This window comes from Pogona vitticeps, chromosome 3 (genome assembly GCF_051106095.1).
Source record: "Pogona vitticeps strain Pit_001003342236 chromosome 3, PviZW2.1, whole genome shotgun sequence".
NCBI lineage: Eukaryota > Metazoa > Chordata > Lepidosauria > Squamata > Agamidae > Pogona > Pogona vitticeps.
This window is the reverse complement of record NC_135785.1, coordinates 251,798,496-251,823,334: the sequence shown is the minus strand read 5'-3', so window position 1 is coordinate 251,823,334 and position 24,839 is coordinate 251,798,496. Positions and strand designations below refer to the sequence as shown.

Here is a 24,839-nt window from a genome sequence, read left to right as displayed (position 1 = left end):
AAGAAATCTGGCAAACAAATTCTCAAAATAGGGACAATGAAATCCAACCTAGTTATATAAAATTAAAACTACAGTACAGTGGTGCCTCGCAAGATGAGCATTTCATTTAATGATGAAATTGCATTAACAAAATTTTTGCGATCGCAAAAGCGATCGCAAAACAATGTTTCCTATGGGGTTTTTTCGCTTTGCGATGATCGGTTACCTGCTTTGCTAACAGATTATCGCAAAACGAAGATTTTTGCACAGCTGATCGGCAGTTTCAAAATGGCCGCCGGGTAAAAAAAATGGCCGCCCACTGGTTTCTGGGACGGATTCCTCACTGCACGGGCAGCGAAAATGGCTGCGCTATGGAGGATCTTCACTGGACAGTGAGTTTCAAGCCCATAGGAACGCATTAATCGGGTTTTAATGCGTTTCTATGGGCTTTTAAAAATCGCTTTACGATGTTTTCGTTCTACAGCAATTTCGCTGGAACGAATTAACATCATAATGTGAGGCACCACTGTAGCACACCCTTGTTCATATTGCAAAGCTCAATAACCAAAGTTTATATTTTCCTTTTCTGTTTGAGACCGAAACAAAATCTGTGAGTACTCTAATAAACTGGGCCAAACATCAATGATCTTGATAAAACGGAGAAGAAGAATACCAAATTTAAGAAAACTACAATATTCAACTTCTGCATATCATACATTAACTTTCTAGGATCTCTTCTATGTTTCTCCAGGAGCTAATCTATCTATAAAAATATAATAAGATTGCTTAAAAACTCCATGTGAATATATATTGTATCACCCAAAGCATACCAAGACCAAGAAGATTCTTAAGAAGCACGTCCATAATATTGTAAATAATGCTGGATTTTACAGCAAAGTACTACTTTTTGGAGTTGATTTTTTCCCCCTCAAGCCTGTAAAATAATGCCAGAAGTCTCAGAAGACATACAAAGTCAATTGATGGTGGTGTTGAATCCTCAGTGGATCTTGGCATCTTATCCCTGTAAAACCTCATCTAATACTTTTTATCCATATCAATAAAATGCACAATGTTTCATACAATCACAGACTGTATCATATCAGCTCATCACATTCACCTATCTTTAGTAGGTTCAGCTGAACAGCTGTGTCACTACTGAACTGTAATCTTTGGAAAAAATTGCGATCATAAATCATTTTCCCTTTTGATTAAAATATAACGATAAATATATCCTGAACACAGGAACAGTTTCCATTCACTACACAGATAATTCTAATTTATTTCTCTATAACATTTGTTTGAAAAGTTATTGGCAGTAATAATCCTTTTAAATGTTTCTCAAGAACAAGGAAAACACTCTTATTTTCTTTAAAATTCTACTTTGTCTTGGGCTTTTTAAAAATAAAAAATAAAGGGGGATGGCAGTAAGGCTGTTATATTTCCACTGGATTGGACCTGGAGTTGATCTTCTGTCTGTGGACTAAACTGCAATCCAGGAGAAATTCCTGCTGAGTGAAATGGAAGTAATTTCTACAGATTTATTTCTCCCCAGCTGTTCCAAAACTGGCTTTCCAAGAGATTATTGATACAACCAGGGAAACTAGTGGAGAAAAACACATTTCCTCCTATGTTAGGAACATCTTAACAGTAGAATTCTAGATCTGGAATTTCCATGTACTTCAAGTGGTATCACACGTACAAAAAAAGTAACAATCCTCCGCCAAGGAAATAAGGAAACAAAACATTTTGAAGCTCTGTACAAGAAAAGTGAAATGATCTAGTGTGGGAGAGTGGCATACTTCATAGGTTCCTTTCTTGAATTTGAATTTTGTTTTCTTGTGTATTATCTTTCTGTACAGATACAATCTGAAATTATCGTTTGTTTTTCCTTGAAGCAAAAGTACTCTTGAATAAATCATCCTGTAAATTAACAACAAATATTTTATTACAACCTTAACAGTGCAACTTTTAAATATGCAAATAAATCCTATCTGTATATTTAAAATCCTATTTACTTATCTAAATCCATCCCCCCCCCCCTTTTTTTCATTCCTCTCCTTCCCTCCCGCTCTTTTCCTCCATCTACTCTGGGGATTAGCTGGTGCCCTCTTGGTTTCTGGGGGGTTACTGTTGCTGGTTTTTCTATTTTTATTTTTGTTTTCTATTATATGAGTTGTAACCCACCCAGAGTAGTACTGACACAAATTGAATAAATAAATCATAAATAAATAATAAATGTACAACCATTTCCACCAGGATCTGGATTTTCAAAGTAATTTGTGGCATATCCTACAGCCTAGGGATTGAAAGAATTATGCTCTATGAACTTCATGGCTTTGCTATTAGAATCAGGGAACAAGCTGCTAGAAGTCTGATCGAGTTTCAAGATGCTCTGCAAATCGTGATATATATATATAAAACCTACATGAACAGTGAATAAACTTCTGAAAGATTAACATGAAACAATGAGAACAGAGAGATCCCTAATTTATAAAATAATTTATTTATCAAAAACAACAGCACCTCTACTTCATAGCTGATTTTTAAGATTTCTGTTCTGAGGGTGTCTACTAACACTTTAAGATGCTACTATGGGTTTTGCCAACAGAGATTATTTGAATGAATCCTACCGATACTGTCGAAGGTGCAAACCAAGTGACATTCAAGCTGTGCTATTAACACATCAGCAACTATGCGCAGTTCCCTTCTGTTGCCTGCTTGCAAAACCCAAGATTAAAAATCCAGTGCACACATATAATGGCCATCTAGATGCAAGCAGGAGCACCATATATGCCTATTCTGAACCAGTAGTCATTGACTCTTCCTGGGATCAATGTAAAATACTGGTTTAGACTTTTTAAAATCCTAATTGGTAGAAACCTATGTTATCATAGGCCTGCCTATGAACTACCCAGTCCATGAGGTCATGATTTCACACCCTGCAATTCTTCTTAAAAATCAAACTCTTTCAGGGGACACCGGGACAGGGCCTTTTCTGTCACTGCACCAAGACTTCCTTTCTCTCTCCAGAGGACAATCTGGTAAACCATTTTCAACATTAGCTTGGAGTTACAGTCCAAGAAGTACAGTGGTGCCTCGCTTAATGAGCGCTTCGTTTAACTACAAATTCGCTTAGCGATGGCTTTTTCGGAGCGATCTTGCGCTCCGTTTAACAATGTTCCCTATGGGCGATTTTCGCAAAGCGATGTTTGGGACCATGCTTTGCATAGCGATGACAGTTTGGGTCCCCCTGTTTTGCTTAACGATGGTTTTGACAGCCTCCTGTTGGCTGTTTTTTATATGTTTAAAAATGTTTAAAATGCTTGAAATCATAAGTGCACTTAATAAACCCTTTGTTAAACTAATTTGACTTTGTTCCGACTCTTTTTAAATTTGTTGTAATTTTTTCCCCCATTGAGATGCACTGAATAGGTTTCAATGCATTTCAATTGGGGAACCTCGTTTCGCTTAGCGATGTTTCCTATGGCGATTTTCGCTTAAGGACGGCAATCCGTTCCCATTGGAACGGATTATCCGGTTTTCAATGCATTTCTATGGGAAACCGTGTTTCGCTTAGCGATGTTTTCCCATAGCGATGAATTTTTTGGAACCAATTAACATCGCTAAGCGAGGAACCACTGTATTAAGGGATTAATCCAAAAATGGGAATCCCCTTATCAGCCTGATCAGAGGCAAAGCGGCACAGACCACCAAGCAGCTATTATGTCAGTTTTAAAGAAAAGGTTGAGGAACAATTAAGCAAATTATTAAAACAAAAGCAAAGAGACAACACAGAACAGTAACCATAAATTTTTTTTGAATACAGATTAATGAAAGCATGAAAAAAGGAAAAATCTTATTTTTATACCTCATCTGATTCAAAGTCTACTCCTCTTGCTCCTTGACTCTGTGAGTATTTAGATGCTGGTGTGCTTGATGACCTAAGCAGATAAAAAGATATATTTTACATTCAATAAACCCCTTCATGGATTGCTGCCTTGTCATGGCAAAGGGGCTTGAGTAATTCAGAGAAGCTATGGGCTATGCTGTGGAGGGACACGTCTGATATTAAACATAATTCATCACCAAGTGCACTGGCCTCCAATTAATTTCCTATCCCAATTCAAAATGCTGCCTTTTCTCTGTACGACCCTATATAGTTTCAGAGCAAGAAAGCTGAAAAAATTGCTTCCTTCCATATGAACATGTATATGATTTATTATCATCTTTGGAAGCCGCATTTTATGCTCCGCCAAAAGAATGGGAATACTGTTTCTACTGCAGAACACCGATTAGAAATGACATTTCAACGACCACCACAATACCACATACAAAATAAATACGAGGTTTTTCTTCAATAACTACTTGTGCACACATGTACGTTGATCCCTGATTCTGACAGATGAAACCTATGCCTAAAGAAGGATCAGACTTGCATCTCCAGAAGTGGACTGCTGAGTCTGGAATAAATCTTTTAATATTATCATAATCCTTTAATTTCTGTTGCTGAAATATACAAATTAAATGAATTCCTCTTTGTCACATGACTACTTTTGAAAACCGGTCAAGCCATCTTAAAAGTGAACCTGTTATATGTTTTGGGCCTGAATTCAAACCCACCCTACACTCAAAAGAGTTTTGAATTTGAGTTTCAGCTTTTTTCATGTTTCACAGCAAACCATTTTTTGAAACTAAGAAGAGTTAGCAATTTGTGGATATAGCATTCTCAGGGAGCTGTGGGGGAAAGAGAGCAATCTGCTTCTTTCTCTCCCTCTCTCATATGCAGCAACTGGAAGCTTCTGTTTCTGGTTTAGTGGCAAACGACAGTTCACGATTAGGCAAGAATTCAACAAAGCAAGATGGGCACAAATCAGTTTTATGAGCTGGGACAAGGCAATGAACTTTGTTTTTCTACTAAACCTGAAACAGAAGTGATCGCTCACAGCACACAAGGGAAGGGGTTGAAGGAGTGAACAGGCCTCGCCTTGCTCCAAATGTAAAATGATAAATCTTACATCTCAATGCTAACACAGTACACATTTGCTTGAAACTGTCCATCTGCAAAGATTCTTATCTGATATTTCCTTTTTTTGCGGAAAAGGATGTTTTGTCTCCAAAAATCTAATGACCACAGTATTAAATATACTAACCTTTGATGTGTAGTTGAAGGAGTAAAGGACACTTCTTCCAAATCAGAATCATCATCTTCAATAACCTGAAGAGAGCGGAGGGGGGAATAATATATCATTCATGGAACTACACTTGCATCTTGCTTTTTTCCCAATTTGGGGACCCAGTGGCCAGTATCTTGTTCGCGTCGGCATGATGCAAAGTTATGCCAGTGTGAATGTAACTAAAGGATTTGCTCCATGCAATTGCACCATTGGCCACACATCCCCAGAATGATCAATTAATTACACAAAGTGCCAGCAGAAGCGTTTCAGGGATCACACTTCCACCTTGGCTGTTGTACAACTACTGCAGGTACAACACTGCAAGATAAGTGAAGAAAGAATAGGATTCTTCCCAGCTTCCATGCCCTCTCTCTGAGTGCCTACTTGCCATCCATACAAGGGAAGCCTCCTGACCTGGTCGCTGCTGCTCAAAGGTTCAATTTCTGACATCCCCCAGCAGTGTTCATCCCTCTCTCTTTGACCTTGCCCCCAGGAAATGAAAATGCCAACAGGAACTAGCTGGGTGCCAAGGTCAGAAGGTGCTTGTATCCTCTTCCTCCAACAGCCCCCACAGAACTAGCAACACTAATATCAATAAAGTAACTACTGTACTTACCTCAGAATAACTTTTGGTAGGCACATTCCGGGAAGGCTGCTGCCTTGATGATTTAAAAGCTAAGAATAACCCCAGTGAAAAGTATTACTGCAGGACACTGATATAAAGCTCTTTCGAAGAAGTTATCAAAAAACTTGCAAAAAGAAAACAGATGGAGCAGTTCACAATGCCAACAAATCTGGAAATAAGGAACTATAGAAAACAGAAACGTTTTCAAAATGTGCATTCTGCAACAAAGGTGAGGTTTCTAATGGGTACTGCAAGCCTTTTATTGATGCATGGCAACTGCAGATCAAATGAAAGAGATGCCTATGAAATGCAGAGCATGTGTGTGAAAAATTGGCCAGCAGAGATTAAGGATCAACCCAGAGGGCTGAACAAAACAATACGGAAGCCATGGGAAGCACACTTTTAAAGGAATGACAAATAAGGCTGAAATTAACAGTATGTAACTGATACTGTAAGCAAAAACAGTACAGCTGTATCAACATTATTTTGAAAATATGTTAAATACACTCTATTGTTTTATGTACAACTGCTTAAGCATGAGGAAGTTGCATGTTGACATCTGTGAACATGGTGAAGGTACATCAGGATTTGCAGCTGGCTGATTAACACTAAATACTAGTAACTGCAGCTTAATTAACTATAAGATCAAATAGGATGATACATTTATCTCTCTCTCCTTTTATTTTTTAACTCCAAGGCACTCTTTCAGGTAGCAAAAGTCTGTTTGTCATAGCCTAAGATTCTCCTCAACCTCATATCTTGCATTTAGGGTACTTTGCTTTGTGACTGGTTACTGAAAGGTAAACAGAACCTTAATATCCAAATTCAATTGCTGAGGCATATAACTTTAAAGAACACCAGTCATGGAAGGGAAAACAAGTTAACCTAGTTTGACTCTTATTCATGATTAACGTCTGGAAAACAAGGCAGAAGACAGCAAAATCAATGCTTAAATGAGTGTTGGCTGGGAAAATGACATTGTTCAACAGCCAAATTCCAATCCCTTAAGCAATGCATTTCCTGGTTATTGAAGGAGCAAGGAACATGTGGGCCTTCGGGCGTTGATTAACTACAGCTCCCATCACATATCACTAGTAAGCCAGGCTGGCTGTGTCTGATGGGATCTGGGAACCAACTACAGTGGAGTCTCGACCTACGGACTTAATCCGTATTGGAACGGTGTCCGTAGGTCAAAAAATCTGTAGGTTGAAAATGCATTCCCCATAGGAATGCACTGAAAACCCATTAATCTGTTCCAGCCCTTTCTCCCCCACTGGGCAGCTTCTCCGCTGCTGAAACCACCATCGGAGCAGCCCTTTGGGAGAAGCCAGGGGGCGGGGAAGAAAGGCAGGAGTCGATCCAGTCTTTCTTCCCCGCCACCCAGCTTCTCCCAAAGGGCTGCCCTGATGGCGATTTCAGCAGCGGAGAAGCTACCCAGTGGGGGAGAAAGGCCAGATCGGCTCCTGGACATGTCTGGGTTGCACACCTGTACTCTGAAACATACATATTTGGAAGTAAGCTGCGCAGATCTAAACACACACATCAGCTCAGGTAAATGCACTTATTTTCTCCTTTCTTCCGCTAGTATATTCCTTGTTTAATCGAAAATTAATCCTTAGAGAACAAGTATTCATCGATTTATATTAGACTGCTACCTATTCTAAACTCAATGTGAGATGCAAACCAAAGTACGTAGCATATTTTGCATTTTAAAAATATTCCTTGAGATTCAGGGTTTCCCAGTGTCAGGTCACGAATTCTGATCTCCCTAAGGGCCCTACTGAACTATATAGACCTGGGCAAAATCAGAAGCCTGAGTTTATCACAGCTGGCATTTATCACAGATAAAGAGTTAATTTCAAAATAAAACCGGACAATTATTTCACATCATCATCACAACTCTCTTGGCGGGAGAGCTGGCTAATAGTTTTGCAATGATTATAGTAAACTATTGTTCAAATCTCAATTCTAAAAGCACTTCCAATTTCAAGGCTACTTTTTCTTAATTATTTTAACACTCTACACACACACAATTTCACATCTAGACACCACTGCCCTCCATGCATCTTGTAAAGTTTTGTTGGCAAATTCAGGAGTTGTAGTCCACAAACACAAATCTGCCTCTGATTTTTATATTTTATTTTCACCTGATACTACACTTCACAGGGTTTCCCTCATACTGTGTTTGTTCATACACACACCAAGAAAGGATAATAGCCATGCATTCAATAAAATTGACTTTGGTCTGTAAATGTTTCTTCATCTATGAGGTATCACAACACTTTGTTTCTGCAGCAACAGGTTATCTCAGTTATCGATTTGGAAACATCCATTAATGACACAAATGAAATGCCTAAAACATATCAGACAATTTTCTTGAGGGCCTGTGCAAAGTATGCTTTTATATATTTATGATAGTGTAATAAGATTATTCACTTGCATTTGCAACATACCATCCAAAATAGACATATTTTTCATCGGAGAAGATAGAGGCTTGTATGTTCCACTGCTATGTATCTGACCGGTGCTTCCTGTGAAAAAAAAAAAGATATTCAGATGTTTGCTGGATAGCTCAGTGATTTAGATATCTGGCTGCAGAGCCAGAGGTTGGGAATTTGATTCTTCACTGTGCCTTGACATGATAATCCAGAGGGTCCCTTTCAGCTCCGCACTTCTAAGATGATGATGACAACAATATTTTCCCATTTACCCATCAATTAGAAAACAACTATGGTGAGGTGGCCAACCCACAACCCGCTGGCAGCTCCTCTAAGACCTTCCTGTGGCCTTGTCGCAGCATACCCCAAAACTGCTCTGATAAAATTCACTGCCTATTTGTTTGTTTGTTTAATTAGTTTAGTTAGTTGGCATACCACCCATCTAGCCGAGGCCACTCAGGGCTATTCACAACATAAACAGTAAGACAATACAATATGCAAAATAAAATCAGTGTATAAACATCATGAAATAAAAACAATGATTAAACGGGGAGATCCCATTTATTTTTTCCCCAGGTGCTGGCTAAATGCACCAGTGTGGTGGGCTGCCAAATCATGAAAGAGAGAGGTGATATAAGCTCTGTTCATTGAAAGTTCTGAGGAAAGAGTTGTAGAAATATCCTTAACTCTTTCAACAATCAATTAATAGAAAGTCTACTAGCCTCCTCTTCCTCGTCGCGATGTTCCTCGGGCTGCTGTGGTGTTCTGCCCTCTTCCACCCCTTGCTCGGCCTCTCCCTCTCCCCCTCCTAGGTGCTGAAGAACCATCAGAATCATCATCAGCTCTTTGATTGGAAGCTGCCACATCCATGAGGTCATCATCATCATCATCACTAAAGGCAGAAGCCTGATCTGTTCCCTGAGGTCTGTGAGCTTTGGCTCTGTTTATAGCCTGGGAGAAACAGAAGACATCAGGATTATTGACTGGAGCAGTCTAATCTGCCTGATGGTATCTAAACAGCTACTGGCTAGAACAAGGGTTCCCATACTGTGCGCTCCATGGGGTGCTGTGAAACCCAACCAGGGGCGTCAGGGGAAAAGGGATGGAACATAGAGCTATGAAGGCTATAGGGGAGCTGTTCGAACATATCTACAGCTCTTCTATAGCTCTCATAGCTCTACATCAAACAGGTATCAGAGGTAGAAGTCATATGCCTGCCTCGCCTTTCCCCAGTGGAAGTGTTTGCTGGGTGGCTTCATGGGTTTCCTGCATGGAAACATGGAAGGAGGTGGGCCCATGGGGATATCTGGGGGGAGGGGAGATGGGGTGGCTGGGGAGGGGTATCAAGATCCTGCCCCTGGTGGCAGGGAGATTCCTAAAGACCCCCTCTGAGCAAAGGGAGATGCAGCCAGTGGGGCAGTAAACCAAAGGAGCCCTGAGGCCAAAAGGTTTGGGAACTGCTAGACTAAAGAACAAAAGGTGGAAATTCCAGAAAGACATGTGTTACTGAAGATGCAAGATGTCAGAATATGAAAAGAGAAACAAATTAAAGCAAAATCAAAAACCCATTTCAATATTTGTTTTGGAAACAGCAGCAGCTGATTCAAATGGCTTCCATTTTGAATTTGTTTCTCCTTCTCCCTCATCCCCCCCCCAAAAAATTGCAATGGATCAAGGGAATGTGTTTCCCAGTCCAATTGACCTTAATCCAGTTTTTCTGTTTATAGAAATTACCTCACGAACTTCCTCATCTTCCTCCATAGTATTCTTTTTTCTAGACTCTCTAAACCGCTGTACCTATATTAAAAAGGCAGAAGGTAAGAATAATAATGATACATGCTTTTTTAAAAATTAATTACTTGGTACAATTTTTTTTCTGTTTGCTTCTGACTTTTTTCATACCTGCACTACTTTTCCTGCACTTTTCTGTGTTTTATAAGAAGTAGGCCTGGAGGTGAGAACCATAATCTTTTCACTATTTAACATAATACAGTGTGTGTTGTGTACCACCACCTTCTATAATGGAAGACTAGAACACAACTATTTGAATGCTAGTATAACTCAGCATACCAAATTCAATATTTTGGACTATGAACCACCAGGCATCTTCAGTTAATCAAATCAGGCTTAATAGGTCATGATATATACAAGTCTAATCAGCATCTTTGCCCACCCCCACCCCCCAATTTCTCTAAGCAGAAAAATAACTTTGGAAGACTGGTATCACTGAACCAGGAACTACATATAGTTTTCCAAACAAGTAAAGCTTCAGAAGCCAACTTTAAACCATGGCTTTCTTATCCTGGTTTGCTTAGAAGCCACTAGCCATAACTTCCTTGTTCAGACATAATGGACAACTACTGTTTATATCTTCTTACGTGTTTAGGATCTACGAACAGATGTATTAAGATCATGTATATCCCATCTTCTTAAACTGCACCTGTTTATCCAAATCAGGCCAAAGGCATGAAGAAAAGTGCATGTAATTGTTCTAAAAAATTTCTATATTCTCAAGTAACAAACTTCTTGTCTATACTAGTTACAAGAAGATCACTCTACAAACCTCTTCATCGATTTTGGTCTCTTCTGCATCTATATGTTGTTCCTTTAAAAACCGCTGTGTTTTTTCGAGCTGGAATTTCACCAGTTCTTCAATAGCATCTTTCTCCTCCTTATCCACAAACTCTTGCACTGCTTCTCCCATTCCTCTTTCAGTCAGGAGAGAAAGCTGCACTTTCTTAGAGAAACAAATGAAGGAATGTCGTATTAAATATCCTCATATGCATTTTTAAAAAGTGGCCTGGCTAGTAGCAGTATTTGGCAAAAAATAAAATAACATTCACTTTGAGCATAAGCATAAGGATACCTAAAACTTTCAACTCTGGGGGATTTTGATCTATGTGGTTCCCAACTTAGGTAACTCAGGTGTTCTTGGACGGCAATTTGCAGAAACTTTCACAACTAGTTGTGCTGGCTGGGGTTTCTGGGACTTTCAGTCTAAGAATACCTGGGTTACCCAAAGATTCAGAACCACTCTTCTATACAAAAGAAAATGCTAAAACAACAGGAACAATCTGTGTTGCTTGAAATACGACAATGCATAGTTTGTAGTGACTGTAGTTTAGACTCCTAACCATTAATGTGTTCCTTAAAGGTAAAGGTTCCCCTTGACATTTAGTCCAGTCATATCCAACTCTAGGGGGCGGTGCTCATCCCTGTTTGCAAGCCGTAGAGCCAGCATTTGTCCATAGACAGTTTCCGTGGTCACGTGGCCAGCGTGACTAGACACGGAACGCCGTTACCTTCCCATCGAGGTGGTACCTATTTAGACATTTTTACTTGTTTTCGAAATGCTAGGTTGGCAGGAGCTGGGACAAGCGACAGGAGCTCACTTCGTCATGTGGATTCAATCTTACAACTGCAGGTCTTCCGACCTTGCAGCACAGAGGCTTCTGCGGTTTAACACGCAGCACCACCACGTCCCTCGAGAATGTGTTGCTTAGGTACTGCCAAATCATGTCTTGTGCCCTTTTCAGCTTCTCCAAAGAAACTCAAATGCACTCCAAAATGATCTTTGTGCCACCTCGCATGGGTGCTTCAGGAGTAGAAGGACCTGCCTACAGGTGATGTAAAGACCCAAGAGATGCCCAAATGTGTAAATATTCTTCAGAGAGGCTCCTTCGATGTCCCCCATATTGAAGATAACATGAAAACTAGGTTTACCTTCTCTGCTGTCTGGAAATACTGCTTCACAAGATCCTCTACCCTCAATGTTGCTCCTTCTGAAGCAGGCTTGCGAACCAGCTTCCCAAAATTAATTTCGTCATCTTAAAATAAGAAGACAGCAAAGATGGTTCTCAAATGACTTTTACATAGGCAAGAAGTTATCTACAGCGTGAAAAGAATTCAGATGACTGTTTATGTTATAGTTTATGCAAACATCTAATTCTCTGCCTCTACAATTCTACTGTTGAAATATCACCTATTCTGCTAGGTGAGCATCAAGAGCAGAGAGAATGGGGAGTTGGGTTGCACAGCAGGCAGCAAAGGAAAACTAAGTAGCATTGTATTTACCAACATTCCTGGACCACTCTTCCAGAGCTTTTACAGTCCGATGTAGCCTCCTGAGCAGGCCTAGATAAATGTTTAAACCATGATCCTAGTTTACTTGCCTCAGAAAACAAAGACCAGGATTCAGAGGGGGTTGATTCTGCCTATTTATGACAATGGAACTAGAATAGAGGAATCCCAGAATTTAAAGTATGCTCCTAAACTGCTTCAGATTTCTCTGCTAAGTGCCAAAACAGTTTAGAAACATTTTCTACCATTTCCTTCTATCGTCTGCTCTCAAGATCCCATTTGAAGTGCTTACATGCAAAACAACTAATATGCAATCTATGAAGACTGCAGCAATTACCAGCATCTCTTAAATTAATTCTTTAGGGAAATGAGTCTGTAAAGGGAAGTGTATACAATGTTCCAATGATATTTCCTACTCATATTTTAAAATATCTGTGGGTATTTCTGCTTTCCCTACCAACAATTCCTGTTATTTTTAACAAAATACTGAAGAATTAACATAGGAAAATATTGAGTTCACTATTTTTCTTTTTACCATTTTTCTCTTTTTGTTCCCGATGTCTGAAAAAATGTATGATATCTTTTGGATTAGCTATCCTATCCATGAACTTTTGGCTGAAACGAACAACGCTGAATGGTTCAAAGCCTCCGCTGTAATCTACCTTCAAAGAAAATATGAAAATAACAGGTGTAGGATCTGCAACCATACATCTGAAAAAAGTTAAAATCTGCTAGTGTTATTTAATACACTTGTGAATATACCTTGGGGTTAACATTGTATTAAATGAGAAAAGATACCCATTAATTCTTCTCAGCATCAGGTTCCTGTGTTTAGCACACCATAATAATCTTATTTTCTTCTTTTGAAACAACTAAGTTGCTTTTGAATTCATTTTACTTTGCATAAGACCTTCAGCCCAAGCCCTATCCTTGCAAAACAAAGAAAATGTTCATTTATTGCCAATCTACAGAGAAGCCTGTATGCCAAATGGGAAGCATTTTGCAAAATACCTTACACCAGACCTTTAAACACTTACTATATTTAACTATGTGTTTGCTGTAAAGAAAAATAAATATTTAGTATAGGGCTTTAGATTTAAAGAGGCTGCATCTTACTCGTAACCTTATTAGAGGCTTCTCCGGTTGCCGGGTATTTCCAAGTCGCTCTCTTTCAGCGTTTTCCAGCATAGCTTCAACCTTTAAAAAAAACACACACAATGGTCTTGACGAAAAAACTGTTATACCCAATTACATTTTTTAAAAAAATTAAACGTGGCAATTTCCAAAGAAGTAGTCATGTTAATATGCATTAGCATTTTATTAAAAAATTAAGTGGAGGGGGGAGGATAAATGTGGCACATGTTGATCATGTGCCATTTATGACAGCTTCCTTCCGAATTATATTGAAAGGATTTTTTGCAGGCAGAAGTGCCAGACACCGTTAAAAATTATATTCCAGTTGTACAAAGCAAAACCAGCTTCTAACATGTCTTTTGAAACCCACCCAAAACATTAGGACTGGTTAAGCAGGTTACTCTATATTTTTTTTAAAGACTACCTTCTCCATGCAGAAAGCTTGTACAGCTTGTGTTACTTTTGGATTGTCAGGATTGAAGACACCTGGATGGTCAGCAAGTACAATGTCTTCAATGTAGAAAGGCCGCACTGTCTGAAGAGGGATCTTCTGCATATTCATTTTTTTACCTTTGACACGAAGCAAGCCAACATGCCTGGAATTAAAGATATCTTTGTAAAGCCTGGGAACATGGTGAAGTTTCAGAAAGTAACCCACAGCCTTTGGTCACTGTTACTGCCATAGAACCCAAGAAAAAAAACTATTACAGAAACATTTTGAGTCTGGATAGGCACATAAGAAAATCAAGGCTTAAGTCGAGGAATTCAAATCTGTAACCTTCGCAATGTGACTGTTATGCAAATGTGAATGGAGAAGAACAATGTATTCATTTTCTTGCGCACAGAAGCACAACACTGAAGCTAAAGAAACCACCTGCAAAGTTCAATGGAAATAACTTCACTCAGATATAATCCCAACCCTCCTGAACCTTCTTTCATCTTCCCAGTCATTTTTCACCAACATCACACAGTCACACTCTTCTTCGACTAGCGCAAGCAAAACGTCTACTACACGCTTTCAGAGAATAGGCTGTACAATGCAAAGCGCAAAAGCTAAGAACATACTTTTTGGCAGCTTCGCCTGGAGACAAAGAGGTGACCACTGAACTTCCAGGTTGTGAAACATAGAAAAGCTGTTGCTCATTCCTTGTTGGAGATATTTTACATTCATGTTCATGACCCCAAATCACAAGATCAATAAAATCATCTAGAAACTGCTCTGGAATGTAATTCGTGGCTCCGTGTTTACTCCTGTAGCAAAGCAAATGAAGACAATTTAAAGAATAAGAGACTTCATGTACTGAAATCAAACTAGAACATGCCACTTTCTTGTTTGCTTAAAGCATGCATCCCTACTTTAATTTTAGCAGCCTTACAAAAGACAAAGTAGGAACAATTTCCATAACAGAAGAAAAAGCAAATGAAAAGGTCAGGCTTCCATGTGTTTCAAACCAGGTGCAGGTTACACAGAAGATGGCAAAAGTGTTTGCTGTTGTACTGTTATGATTTAATTCTGGTATGTTTTGGTGTTGTTTAGTCATTAAGTCGTGCCCGACTCTTTGTGACCTCATGGACCAGAGCACGCCAAGCCCTCCTGTCTTCCTCTGCCTCCCAGAATTGGGTCAAATTCATATTGGTGGCTTTGATGACACTGTCTAACCATCTCATCCTCTGTCGTCCCCTTCTCCTCTTGCCTTCACACTTTCCCAACATCAGGGTCTTTTCCAGGGAATCTTCTCATAAGATGGCCACAGATTTGGAGCATTAGCTTCAGGATCTGTCCTTCCAGTGAGCACTCAGGGTTGATTTCCTTTAGAATAAATATATTTGTTCTCCTTGCAGTCCAGGGGACTCCCAAGAGTCTCCTCCAGCACCACAATTCAAAAGCATCAATTCTTCGGCAGTCAGCCTTCTTTATGGTCCAGCTCTCACTTCCATACATCGCTACTGGTCTGTTACTAAGGAGTAATGAACTTCATCAAATATGTAACATGACATTTCGTCAGGCCTTGATCAAAGTTACTGACAGGCAGCAGCTGAGGTCCAGTTCGGACACCAGAACAACGAAGTTCAAAGAATCAGAGATGGATGGCATGGTAGAGTACTGGTGGGAAGAAGTTGCTGGTTCCAGATGAGGTAAAGAAGTATGAAGAGAAAAGAGATGAAGTCACAGATGATCTGGTGGTCAGATACTGAAGCACAGAGACAAAGGAAGAATGTGGGGCAATGCTGTGGAACAGTGCAATGTGTCGCTCAGACCGAGTAACTAAGCACAGAGAAAGGGAAACAGAAACAACCAGAGCCTCACTGGTTCCTCAGGTCAGCTAGATTAACATAGCTAATTAGCTGCAGCATATTCATTGGTCTTTATAAAGGTAGTGCTACACCAAAGAAAAAGATCAACTTGGTGTAAAAGCTGTCTCAGTAACACAGAAAATAAGGCACGTAGGTTCAGCTGCCTCCCTAACTGAAGTCCCCCTCTTCTGCACAATGAAATTAAAATTCAAACATTTCTAAAAATGCAGGAAGGGCTAAAAATATGGCCTAGGTGAAAATATTACAGTTTATATTGTGAATCCTGAACTCTCCACTGCATGCTATTTTTGAAGTCAAGGCATATGAAAAACATTTTGAATTTTAAGAAAAGGCATGTGACTTTGCACATGAAAAACAATCCCTCCTCTCCCATTAGATATGAGAAAGCCCAAGGACTTACCCTTGGGTCACTATTTGGATGGCACTCAAACAAAGGTCTATCATTTATCAAACGGTGGAGAGCGACTGCCTCATGACTTAAGGAGTCCAGCAATTTGGGTCACGAGGTTTAATTCCCCTGTTCAGAAACAAAACCAGCTAGCACAAAGTTGCTATGCTCCTCCAAGAGCACTGAAACTCCTATCAGTTCGGCAGACATTCATCTCCTTCCTTTGGATTGGTCACATTAGGCTGGATTGTATCCAACACTGTGCCAGCACCAGATTTATACAAGGCAGCCCTGTTTTCCAAATGCTTGCACAAGCAGGACCAATACAACTAACAGAACAGAATCCTAATGAACTGTGTAAAATTTTGGTCATTACACAAGAGGAATTAAATTACTGCTGGTCAGATACATGCAAGGGTAAACACTGTGATTCCACAAGACAACTTCCTTATGCTAGGGGAAATGCATTACTGGATGCAAACTTTTGCACCCATTTTCCTGTCAAAACACAAGATAGCTTTCCTAGTTAACCTTAAAGGCGGCAAAGGGAACAAACACACTCTCTTAGTGTACCACTGTAGTACCTGTTCTGGTGAATTACAAATAAGTTAAACCAACTATCTCCATCTTCCTTTGGCCTCAGTAGAGTCACTTGTTTATTCACAAACATTCGGTACAGTCTCTCATCTGGGATGGATCCTGAAACAGACATAATTGTAGAATTGCCATGTGAATGGGTTTTAGGGGTCAAACATGCTGAATCCTACACAGCTTACACAGTGTACTAACTAGCATTTAAATAAAGCCTAAAGCTATCATCAGACTTTAAATAAGCCCTTGTAACCTGCCACTGGCATATCTACCTGGAAGAAATGGAGCTGTCAAGCAGCCCAGTGTAAAAAACTGCACCTTCTCATAGCGCAGTAATAAGAATCACCACATGGTGGCATTAAATTCTCACCTCAGCCCCGAACGCATAGTTATGTGTCCATTACCAAACCTGTACCTTTAACATGGAAAGTGCTTACAATCTCTGTCCTCACAGCCATGCTGTGAGCTAATTATGATTTCCACTTTATAAAAAACCATGGATGTAAATATTTGCTACTTATTCAGTGAAATCCACAAATTAATATTTGATTATTGACTGAGGCTGGTCACGTCTTTTTACTCACAACCAGTAGGACAATCATACATTTTAAAAAATAATATTCACTGTCCTCATTTAATGGAATTTTAGACCATGTTTCACTGTGCATCCTAGCCTTTCTCAGCCAGATACCCTCCACATGTGGTGGACTACAACTCCCACAATGAGATTGTAGAAGGGTAGAGTTTATATCTTCTTTTTTCCCAAAAAACCAGTCCTCTTCTACCTGCAAGATGCTTTGCTTAAAATCTACCAGAAAGTATACTCTACTGTACCTAATCCATAGAGAGCAATTTTCGAATTGCCTTTCTGAAGCAAAACAGGACTGACATCTATCTTCTCAACAGATGGTGATCGTCCAAAGTGATTCACAAGCCCTGCACAACTCAGAATGTCCAAAGCACAAAGAGCATCCACCTGTTACATACATGGAAAAATGACAATCTATGTTTATTTATCAAGGCTTTGTTTAGCCTCCTTTTAGCTTCATTCATTTCCAGAAGATGCAAAGCATTAATGAAAAAGACTGTGCACATTTTCCAGGCAAGCCAATACTTGCAAGCAAATAGTCACTAGCCTGGTTGCCTGCATAGCATAAAAACAGGCTGAAGACAATTAGAAAGGAACATCTTTGTCAAGTTTCCCCCTTCCTCTAAGTGAACAATATGTCACAAATGGAGTAAAAACAACTATGCTAAATACTTCGCACTTTAAATTACATGCCAAGGTGTTTATAAATCACATTAATACCTACAATTAATGAAGAAGCTCATTCCTGACTTCATACGTAAGTAGCACATGTGAGCTTTTGGGATAATAAATCAATGAAGAACTTGAATGCAGTTGTTTCAGATTAATACAGAAAGATGGCAAAACCACCTATCTAGATACCTAGGCTGCAAACACAAGCTGACTCTTACTTCAGAATATATATTTTTTCTGGATTCTACCTTTGTCATTGTTGGCTCTTCTGAAGATACCCAACAATTAACATAATCTATACAGGATTTGCTCTTTCTGCTATAATGTCCTTACCCCTGTTGGATCATCATGGTTGCCATGAATACTAAAAACTGGAATAGAAATGTTGAGATTTCCATCTTGGTAGTTCACCCACGGAAACCTGAACAGGACAGTAAAATTTAACAATGGAATGAAAATGATTTAGGAACAGAAATATCACTGCTTACCACAATATGTAGTATTTTCTACATTAAACTGAATGCTATAAACAAGACTATAACATTGTTCCTGTTACACTTAAGAACAGTATATGTTGAATTCACAGTTTCTCTAAATGGACAGAGGCTCACACTAGATGGAGAGCAGCAGCTTCCACCAAGTGCTCCTCCTCCCAAGAGCCTCAAAAAGTTCTATCATAGGGTTAGAGGATGTACTCCAGAGCAACATGGGAAGTAAGGTGGGGGATCTGCTACAGAAAGGAGGAACTGGCAAAAATCGTCTCCCACCCTTCTTCCACAAGAAGCCTCAGCAAAAAAATTATCTTCCTCAGATACTAATGATCTTGAGATAGCAGGGCTGTCAAGAGACAACACTGAGAGATCTCTAGGCCCCAAGTCAGCAGAGTTACTTCGAACGGCCAGGGATTTCGCAGGGCTGAATTAACCCATCTTGACTTAATATACAACTATTTTAGGCACATTCTTCCCCCAATTAGGCCAGAGTCTAAAATTACCTAACTGCAAATAGATTTGGAAACTTTACAAGAATTGAGTTTAGTAATCAAGACACTTACTTGCTAAAACCAAAGTTAACGGATTGGTCACTCAGAATTTCAAACTGCACAGGTCGGTCACCCATACAGTATTTCCTTAATAGTTCTAAGCAGGTGTGTAAAGTTCTCCTGGAGGGTTTGTTTTCATGAAACAGATCGCCTCCTAATAAAATAAAATCCACCTGTAGAAATAAAAGGAAACCTCCTTAAAATGTTTTTTTTTCACATGCAATGTTAAACATACAAATTGATCAGAAAACAGATAGATTACACAAAAACAGTTTAAAGACTTGATTCTCAGCAGTAGATAGCCTCCAGAAAGACTCTGGAAAGTACAAGGACCATATCTGCACAGGTGGGCCCCCTCCCTTGTCTATTCCTGCAGGCAGAGGTGACTAAATTAAACATGGACCTTCCATGTGTGGTTTGTGTTCATCATTGTACATGAACCTTGAACTCTGGTTTGCCTTTCACAGGAACACAGAAAACCTGCCACATATTGAGTCAGACCACTGCTCCATCCAGCCTGGCACTGCCAGCTCTTCAGGGTTTTAGGCTAGGTTCTTCCTTAGCCCCACTTGGAGATTCCTGGTATTCCTTTGTGGTCTCCCATCCTAGCACTAACCAGGCCCGAGCCTAGTTACCTTCCACATTCAGATAGGTTTACTATTTTTAGAATGATATGGCAGAACACCACATCCAGCAAGCCAGAAGTTCCAACTCACATGATAGTGCTCTTGAATTTTGCATCATGGTCCAGGGATAGGTATATGTGACCCCCAGAACTCTGGAAATTATCCATCCTATTATTCCACAGTAACTTTTTAAAGAAAATGTATACATCACTTTTGGCAGTCATAGAAAATCCACATTTTAAAAAGTGAACAAACTGTCCCAATAACATCAACACTTTTATTTAGCAACTTATGAATTTTCCCTACAGTAGTGTACTTTTCGACTCTAGTCCTCACTTATAACAGAAGCAGCTCAAAACAGCTCTGCCTACATAAACATACTTTTCCATTCCTTTCCGGTAAACAAATGAGCACTGCTGGAATTTTCGGGGGGGCACACACAGACACTGGCTTGTTGCATGTATGCGACCCAAAAATTACAGCAGTAATGGTTTGTTTAGTAAGAACGGACAGAAAGTTATGCCTGAGCATACAAACAAGACTGCAGCCACTAAACCTTAAGAAACACATAGGCTTTCAATGCTAACTTGAATAATAAAATTAATTCACCTCATGATCTTGAGCAAGTTTCAAAATTTCATCAAAGGTTACAAATGTATCATTTCCACGGACAGCATCCTTCTCCAAATATCCAAGATGAATGTCAGTAGCAACTAAGATTTTAAATGTGTCTTTTTCTTCATCGTCCCTAAAGTCAACATTGCAGAGGAAAAAAGAGATGCTACTATGTCACCTATTATTTCAGGATGGGCTACAACAATGAGGTATTCTGCACAGTCACAGGTTACATTTCTTGACCATTACAAATATATAAGTTTACTACTACTACTACTACTACTTCTACTACTACTGCTTATTCAACTTGCATGCCGCCTGCACCCTGCAAGGGTCTCCGGGTGGCTTCCAACATCCATTAAAACAGTTAAGTTGAAACAAACACAATAAAAACCAATACGGTTATATCTATACTCTACAAAAGCAAAAACATCTACAAAAACAATCTAGATCCATGAATTATTAATTACAACTAAAACCTTCAATTTAAAAACTTCCGGAACAGGAAGGTTTTAACCTGGCGCCGAAATGTCAGTCACGTCGGCGCCCGTCGGATGTCGTTTGGGAGGGCATTCCAAAGACCACGAGCAGCTGCCAAAAAGGCCCTCCACCTACAGGCCATCCCTCTCACCTCCCTGAGGGATGGCTCTTTCAGGAACCCCCCCCCCGCGAAATCTCAGTAGCCAGGTAGATTCGTATGGAAATTACCTCTTTTCAAAAGAGTATGAAACTCTAAGCAATGGAACAGGAACTAAATACAGTGGGCCCTCTACTTACGGAATTAATCTGTATTGGAATGGTGGCTGCAGGTCGAAAAGTCTGTAGGTCGAGTGTCCATTGACCTACAATGCATTGAAAACTGATTCATCTGTAACTGGCCGTTTTTTGTTCCATTTTTGTTCCATTTGTTTTTTTTCTGGTCTGTAAGTCGATTCTCCGGCTGCAAGTCGAACCTAAATTTTGCAGCCAGAGAAGTCTGTAACTCGAAAAGTCTGTAAGTCGAGCCATCTGTAAGTCGAGGGTCCACTGTATGACTTTCCACAGAAGTACAAGGATGTGCCCACAATTCACTGTATGTCAGGTTTGACAAGTGGCAGAGCAGTTGTTTATAAACAACCATGTAGAGTTTAACTATACTTCAGCAGAGGTGAAAAATAGTTATTATGTACACCTAGCAATTCAGAATATTTCTGAGTTTTCTCTATCTTGTATCCCTACCATTTTCTTTTCTGGAAAAAAAGTTTCCTCCAAGTTATGAATGAGTTTTATATAATATAAACCAAAACAAGTACAAAAAGGAGCCACTGCCACCAAGTTAAAAAAGAGATATATCTACTTAGTCTTTTCCAAGAAAGGTAAAGGTTCCCCTTGACATTTAGTCCAGTCGTGTCCAACTCTAGGGCAATTTTCCAAGAAAAGTGCCTTACAAAAGAAACCGAGTAGCACCCAGGCACAATATATGCATTAGAGAGATTACAATATTAGAAAGGAGGCTTCAAATATTTTGGAGCCATTATGGAAGATATACAAAGAGGAGGCTGTTTTAGAAAAATCAAATATAACTGGATACATAGATTTGCTCATCCCCAGCAGACTAATTTGAAGAAAGCAGTGAATTATGCAGATAGTGCAACAGTATTCTACAGTTCATATTCACCAGCAAGCAATACACAGATATATGCTGTCTTTGATTTTAGTGGGAATACACATGCTTGACAACTGGTTGCTACTGACAGCCTTATCTCGTGCAAGCAGAGGTTGCCAAAACTATAAAGAAGCAACAAATGGGAGAACTTTGAAAAAAATGAAACAGATGACTTTCCATACACAAAATAGCATGAAGTAGTGAATAAACTCACATTGAAGCGGTAGGAGTCATTTCTTCAATCACACTAGCTCCCAAATAAACGGAGTGGCTCAGAAAGAGAGCTCTGCAGTATCATCCAGGGTCCAGACACTAACGAGTCATTTTAGATTCAAAAATCTAAAAATAACAGTTCAGGAAAAGAAAAAATATATATGACAATCTTTTGATCTTTTAAAAACACAGAATGTTTTTTCATTCAACAGAACTCTCAGTTACAGTAAAAAACAACAACAATACTACAATGTATTCGCAAAGGCTTTCACGGCCGGGATCCAATGGTTGTTGTGGGTTTTTCGGGCTCTTTGGCTGTGTTCTGAAGGTTGTTCTTCCTAATGTTTCACCAGTCTCTGTGGCTGGCATCTTCAGAGGACAGGAGTCAGAACACTTGTCTGTGTTCTGATGCAGTTTGTTTGGATGGTTGAGTATTTATACCTGTGGGATCAGCTTTGTCCTTTTCAGGAAATGGGTGGTTGTGGTGATCCCACAGCTATAAATGCTCAACTATCCCACAAAACTGCACCAGAGCACAGTAATTGACCAGATAGGCGGGGTATTAATTAATTAATTAAATAGCTAGCCCGAAAAACCCACAACAACCAACAATAATACAGCTACCTAAGGCAAAAATACAGACTATGGTCTCACCTTTTACAATTACCACACATTTTTTCCAACAAGAACAAAGATACACATTTCCTCTCAGAAAATCAGAACATAAAGATCAGGGAAGGAATGGGAGATAGCCTCAAGGTAATGCTCATGCTTCTTGCATACATCCAACAGACAGATGAAAATTCACACTTCTTTCTCCCCTGCCCCATCCCAACTTTTCCACAGTGAATGCAAATTCTCCTACTCCTCTCTGGGATTCTGCAGCAGCCTGTAGCACCCTTGTCCACCTTGTACTAAAAGCAGCTTCAGAGTCACTTACATCATCTCTCCTGCACAGCAAAGGGAGTGGTGACCAAACAATCTGAACAGCACCGCAAAAGCAGTGAGCCTCCTTTACAGCATTATCTTATGGAAGTTCACATATGGAAGAGTGCAGTTCTGCTGAGATGTTGGGAGTTAAGATTATAGGTGAAAACCAAATAATAATACAAAATTAAAAAGAACAACATGGCAGCACCTTGTAGGCATCCTTCAGTCTCGAAAGACTATGGTAGCGTGCTCTGTATGGAGGACTTGGAACAGCATCTAGTGTGGCTGAGGAGGCCAATTCGAGAGTTACAATCTCTTCCACACTGGCAGCACCTTAAAGCCTAACTTTTTTTATGTGACCTTTCGTGGACTGGGACGTGGTGGCGCTGCGGTTTAAACCACAGAAGCCTCTGTGCTACAAGGTCAGAAGACCAGCCATCGTAAGATTGAATCCACATCGCTTGTCCCAGCTCCTGCCAATCTAGCAGTTTGAAAGCATGTAAAAATGTGAGTACTGTAGATAAATAGGTACCACCTTGGTGGGAAGGTAATGGCGTTCCACATGACCACGGAAACTGTCATCAGACAAACGCTGGCTCTATGGCCTGGAGACAGAGATGAGCGCTGTCCCCTAGAGTCAGACACGACTAGACCACTGGTTCTTAACCTTGGGTTACTCAGGAGTTTTGGACTGCAACTCCCAGAAGCCTTCACCACCAACTGTGCTGGCTGGGGAGAATATAACCGGGGAGTTGCAGTTCAAAAACATCCGAGTAACAAAGGTTAAGAACCACTGGACTAGACTAAATGTGAAAGGTGGACACATCCACCTCATAAGCTAGAAGAGAAGTGGACTTATCAACAAAAGCTCACACCAAAAAATACAAGTTATTCTTTCAGATGCCACCACATTTTTGTCTCATTAAAAAAAATCACCTACATATAATATTAATTCCAGCATGTCAGCAGGACTGCACACCTCCCTATGTGAACCTCCACAGGATTATGCTTTATACAGGAGGTTCACCGCTTGGCTGAATTACACCCAAGGAACGGTGAAGACAAACCTGGGAGGAAACAGGGAAGCAGAGCCAGAGCATGCTGGCAAGTGGGGAAAAAAGAAGAAAAAAGGCGAAAAGGCAAAAGCCCTGCAGCTCTTTAAAGGAGGACGGGTTTATTTCCAGGTGAGCTTTCTCGGATCAACATCCACCCCTTAATACTTTTTGCAACTCGCTGAGACAAACTAACAGGTTCACGTCTCTGGAAAAAGCCAGAGCACTAAAGCATGCAGGGACTCTGCGAGCACCCTCCTCTGGGATAGGCAGGGAGACTTTTCCTATTTTCATTCCTTTTTTTTTTCTGGCCAGAGACGTAAATTTTCGGAAACACCTATTAATAGTCTTCCCTCGTCCCCCCCCCAAAACAAAGTTAACCCTCTCCTTCCGGGGGTCGTCAGCTGGGGTGCGGCCCCTCGCCTCGAGGCCTCGCACCCGCTCCCTCCTTCACGCACCTCTGCCCCCTTCGGCGCGCCCTCGGCTTCTAAGAGCGCCGCCTGCGGACTAAGGATGAGCTACACACACCCCCTTCTCACCTGACACGAGCCAGCCGAGCGTTCTCGCGAGACTTCCCGCTCCAAATCCCGCCAAGCCTATCCGCTGCCCCAAAGGTTTTTTGGAAAAGAAAAAAAAAAAGCAAAGCAGCAAGGAATTCCCACTGCGCAGCCGCAGCTGCAGCCATCTCGTGGGAGTGGGAGGAGCAACCGAGGGGGCGTTCAAAGAAGGC

General features: G+C 40.2%; 1 protein-coding gene across 2 annotated transcripts; it reads right to left on the bottom strand.

Annotated features, from left to right (window-relative positions):
• Positions 1-403: 403 nt before the first annotated feature.
• Positions 404-24,651, bottom strand: MRE11 (MRE11 double strand break repair nuclease). Of its 2 annotated transcripts, XM_078390119.1 has the most exons (20): positions 24,568-24,651; positions 22,129-22,253; positions 20,264-20,402; positions 19,041-19,201; positions 18,320-18,407; positions 17,560-17,701; positions 16,719-16,833; positions 14,496-14,681; positions 13,855-14,026; positions 13,413-13,493; positions 12,832-12,958; positions 11,940-12,043; positions 10,780-10,953; positions 9,951-10,013; positions 8,935-9,167; positions 8,232-8,305; positions 5,770-5,828; positions 5,130-5,194; positions 3,848-3,920; positions 404-1,899 (listed from the first exon to the last, which is right to left on the bottom strand). In XM_078390119.1, the coding sequence occupies exons 2-20, from the start codon at positions 22,146-22,148 to the stop codon at positions 1,852-1,854; spliced, it is 2,124 nt and encodes a 707-aa protein (XP_078246245.1). In that variant the 5' UTR covers positions 22,149-22,253; positions 24,568-24,651; the 3' UTR covers positions 404-1,851. The 2 variants fall into 2 exon arrangements, with proteins under 2 accessions (XP_078246245.1, XP_078246244.1); XM_078390118.1 differs by lacking the exons at positions 404-1,899; positions 3,848-3,920; positions 5,130-5,194; ... (1 more) ...; positions 8,232-8,305; positions 24,568-24,651 and adding an exon at positions 24,491-24,548 and having other exon boundaries at positions 8,777-9,167.
• Positions 24,652-24,839: the final 188 nt, after the last annotated feature.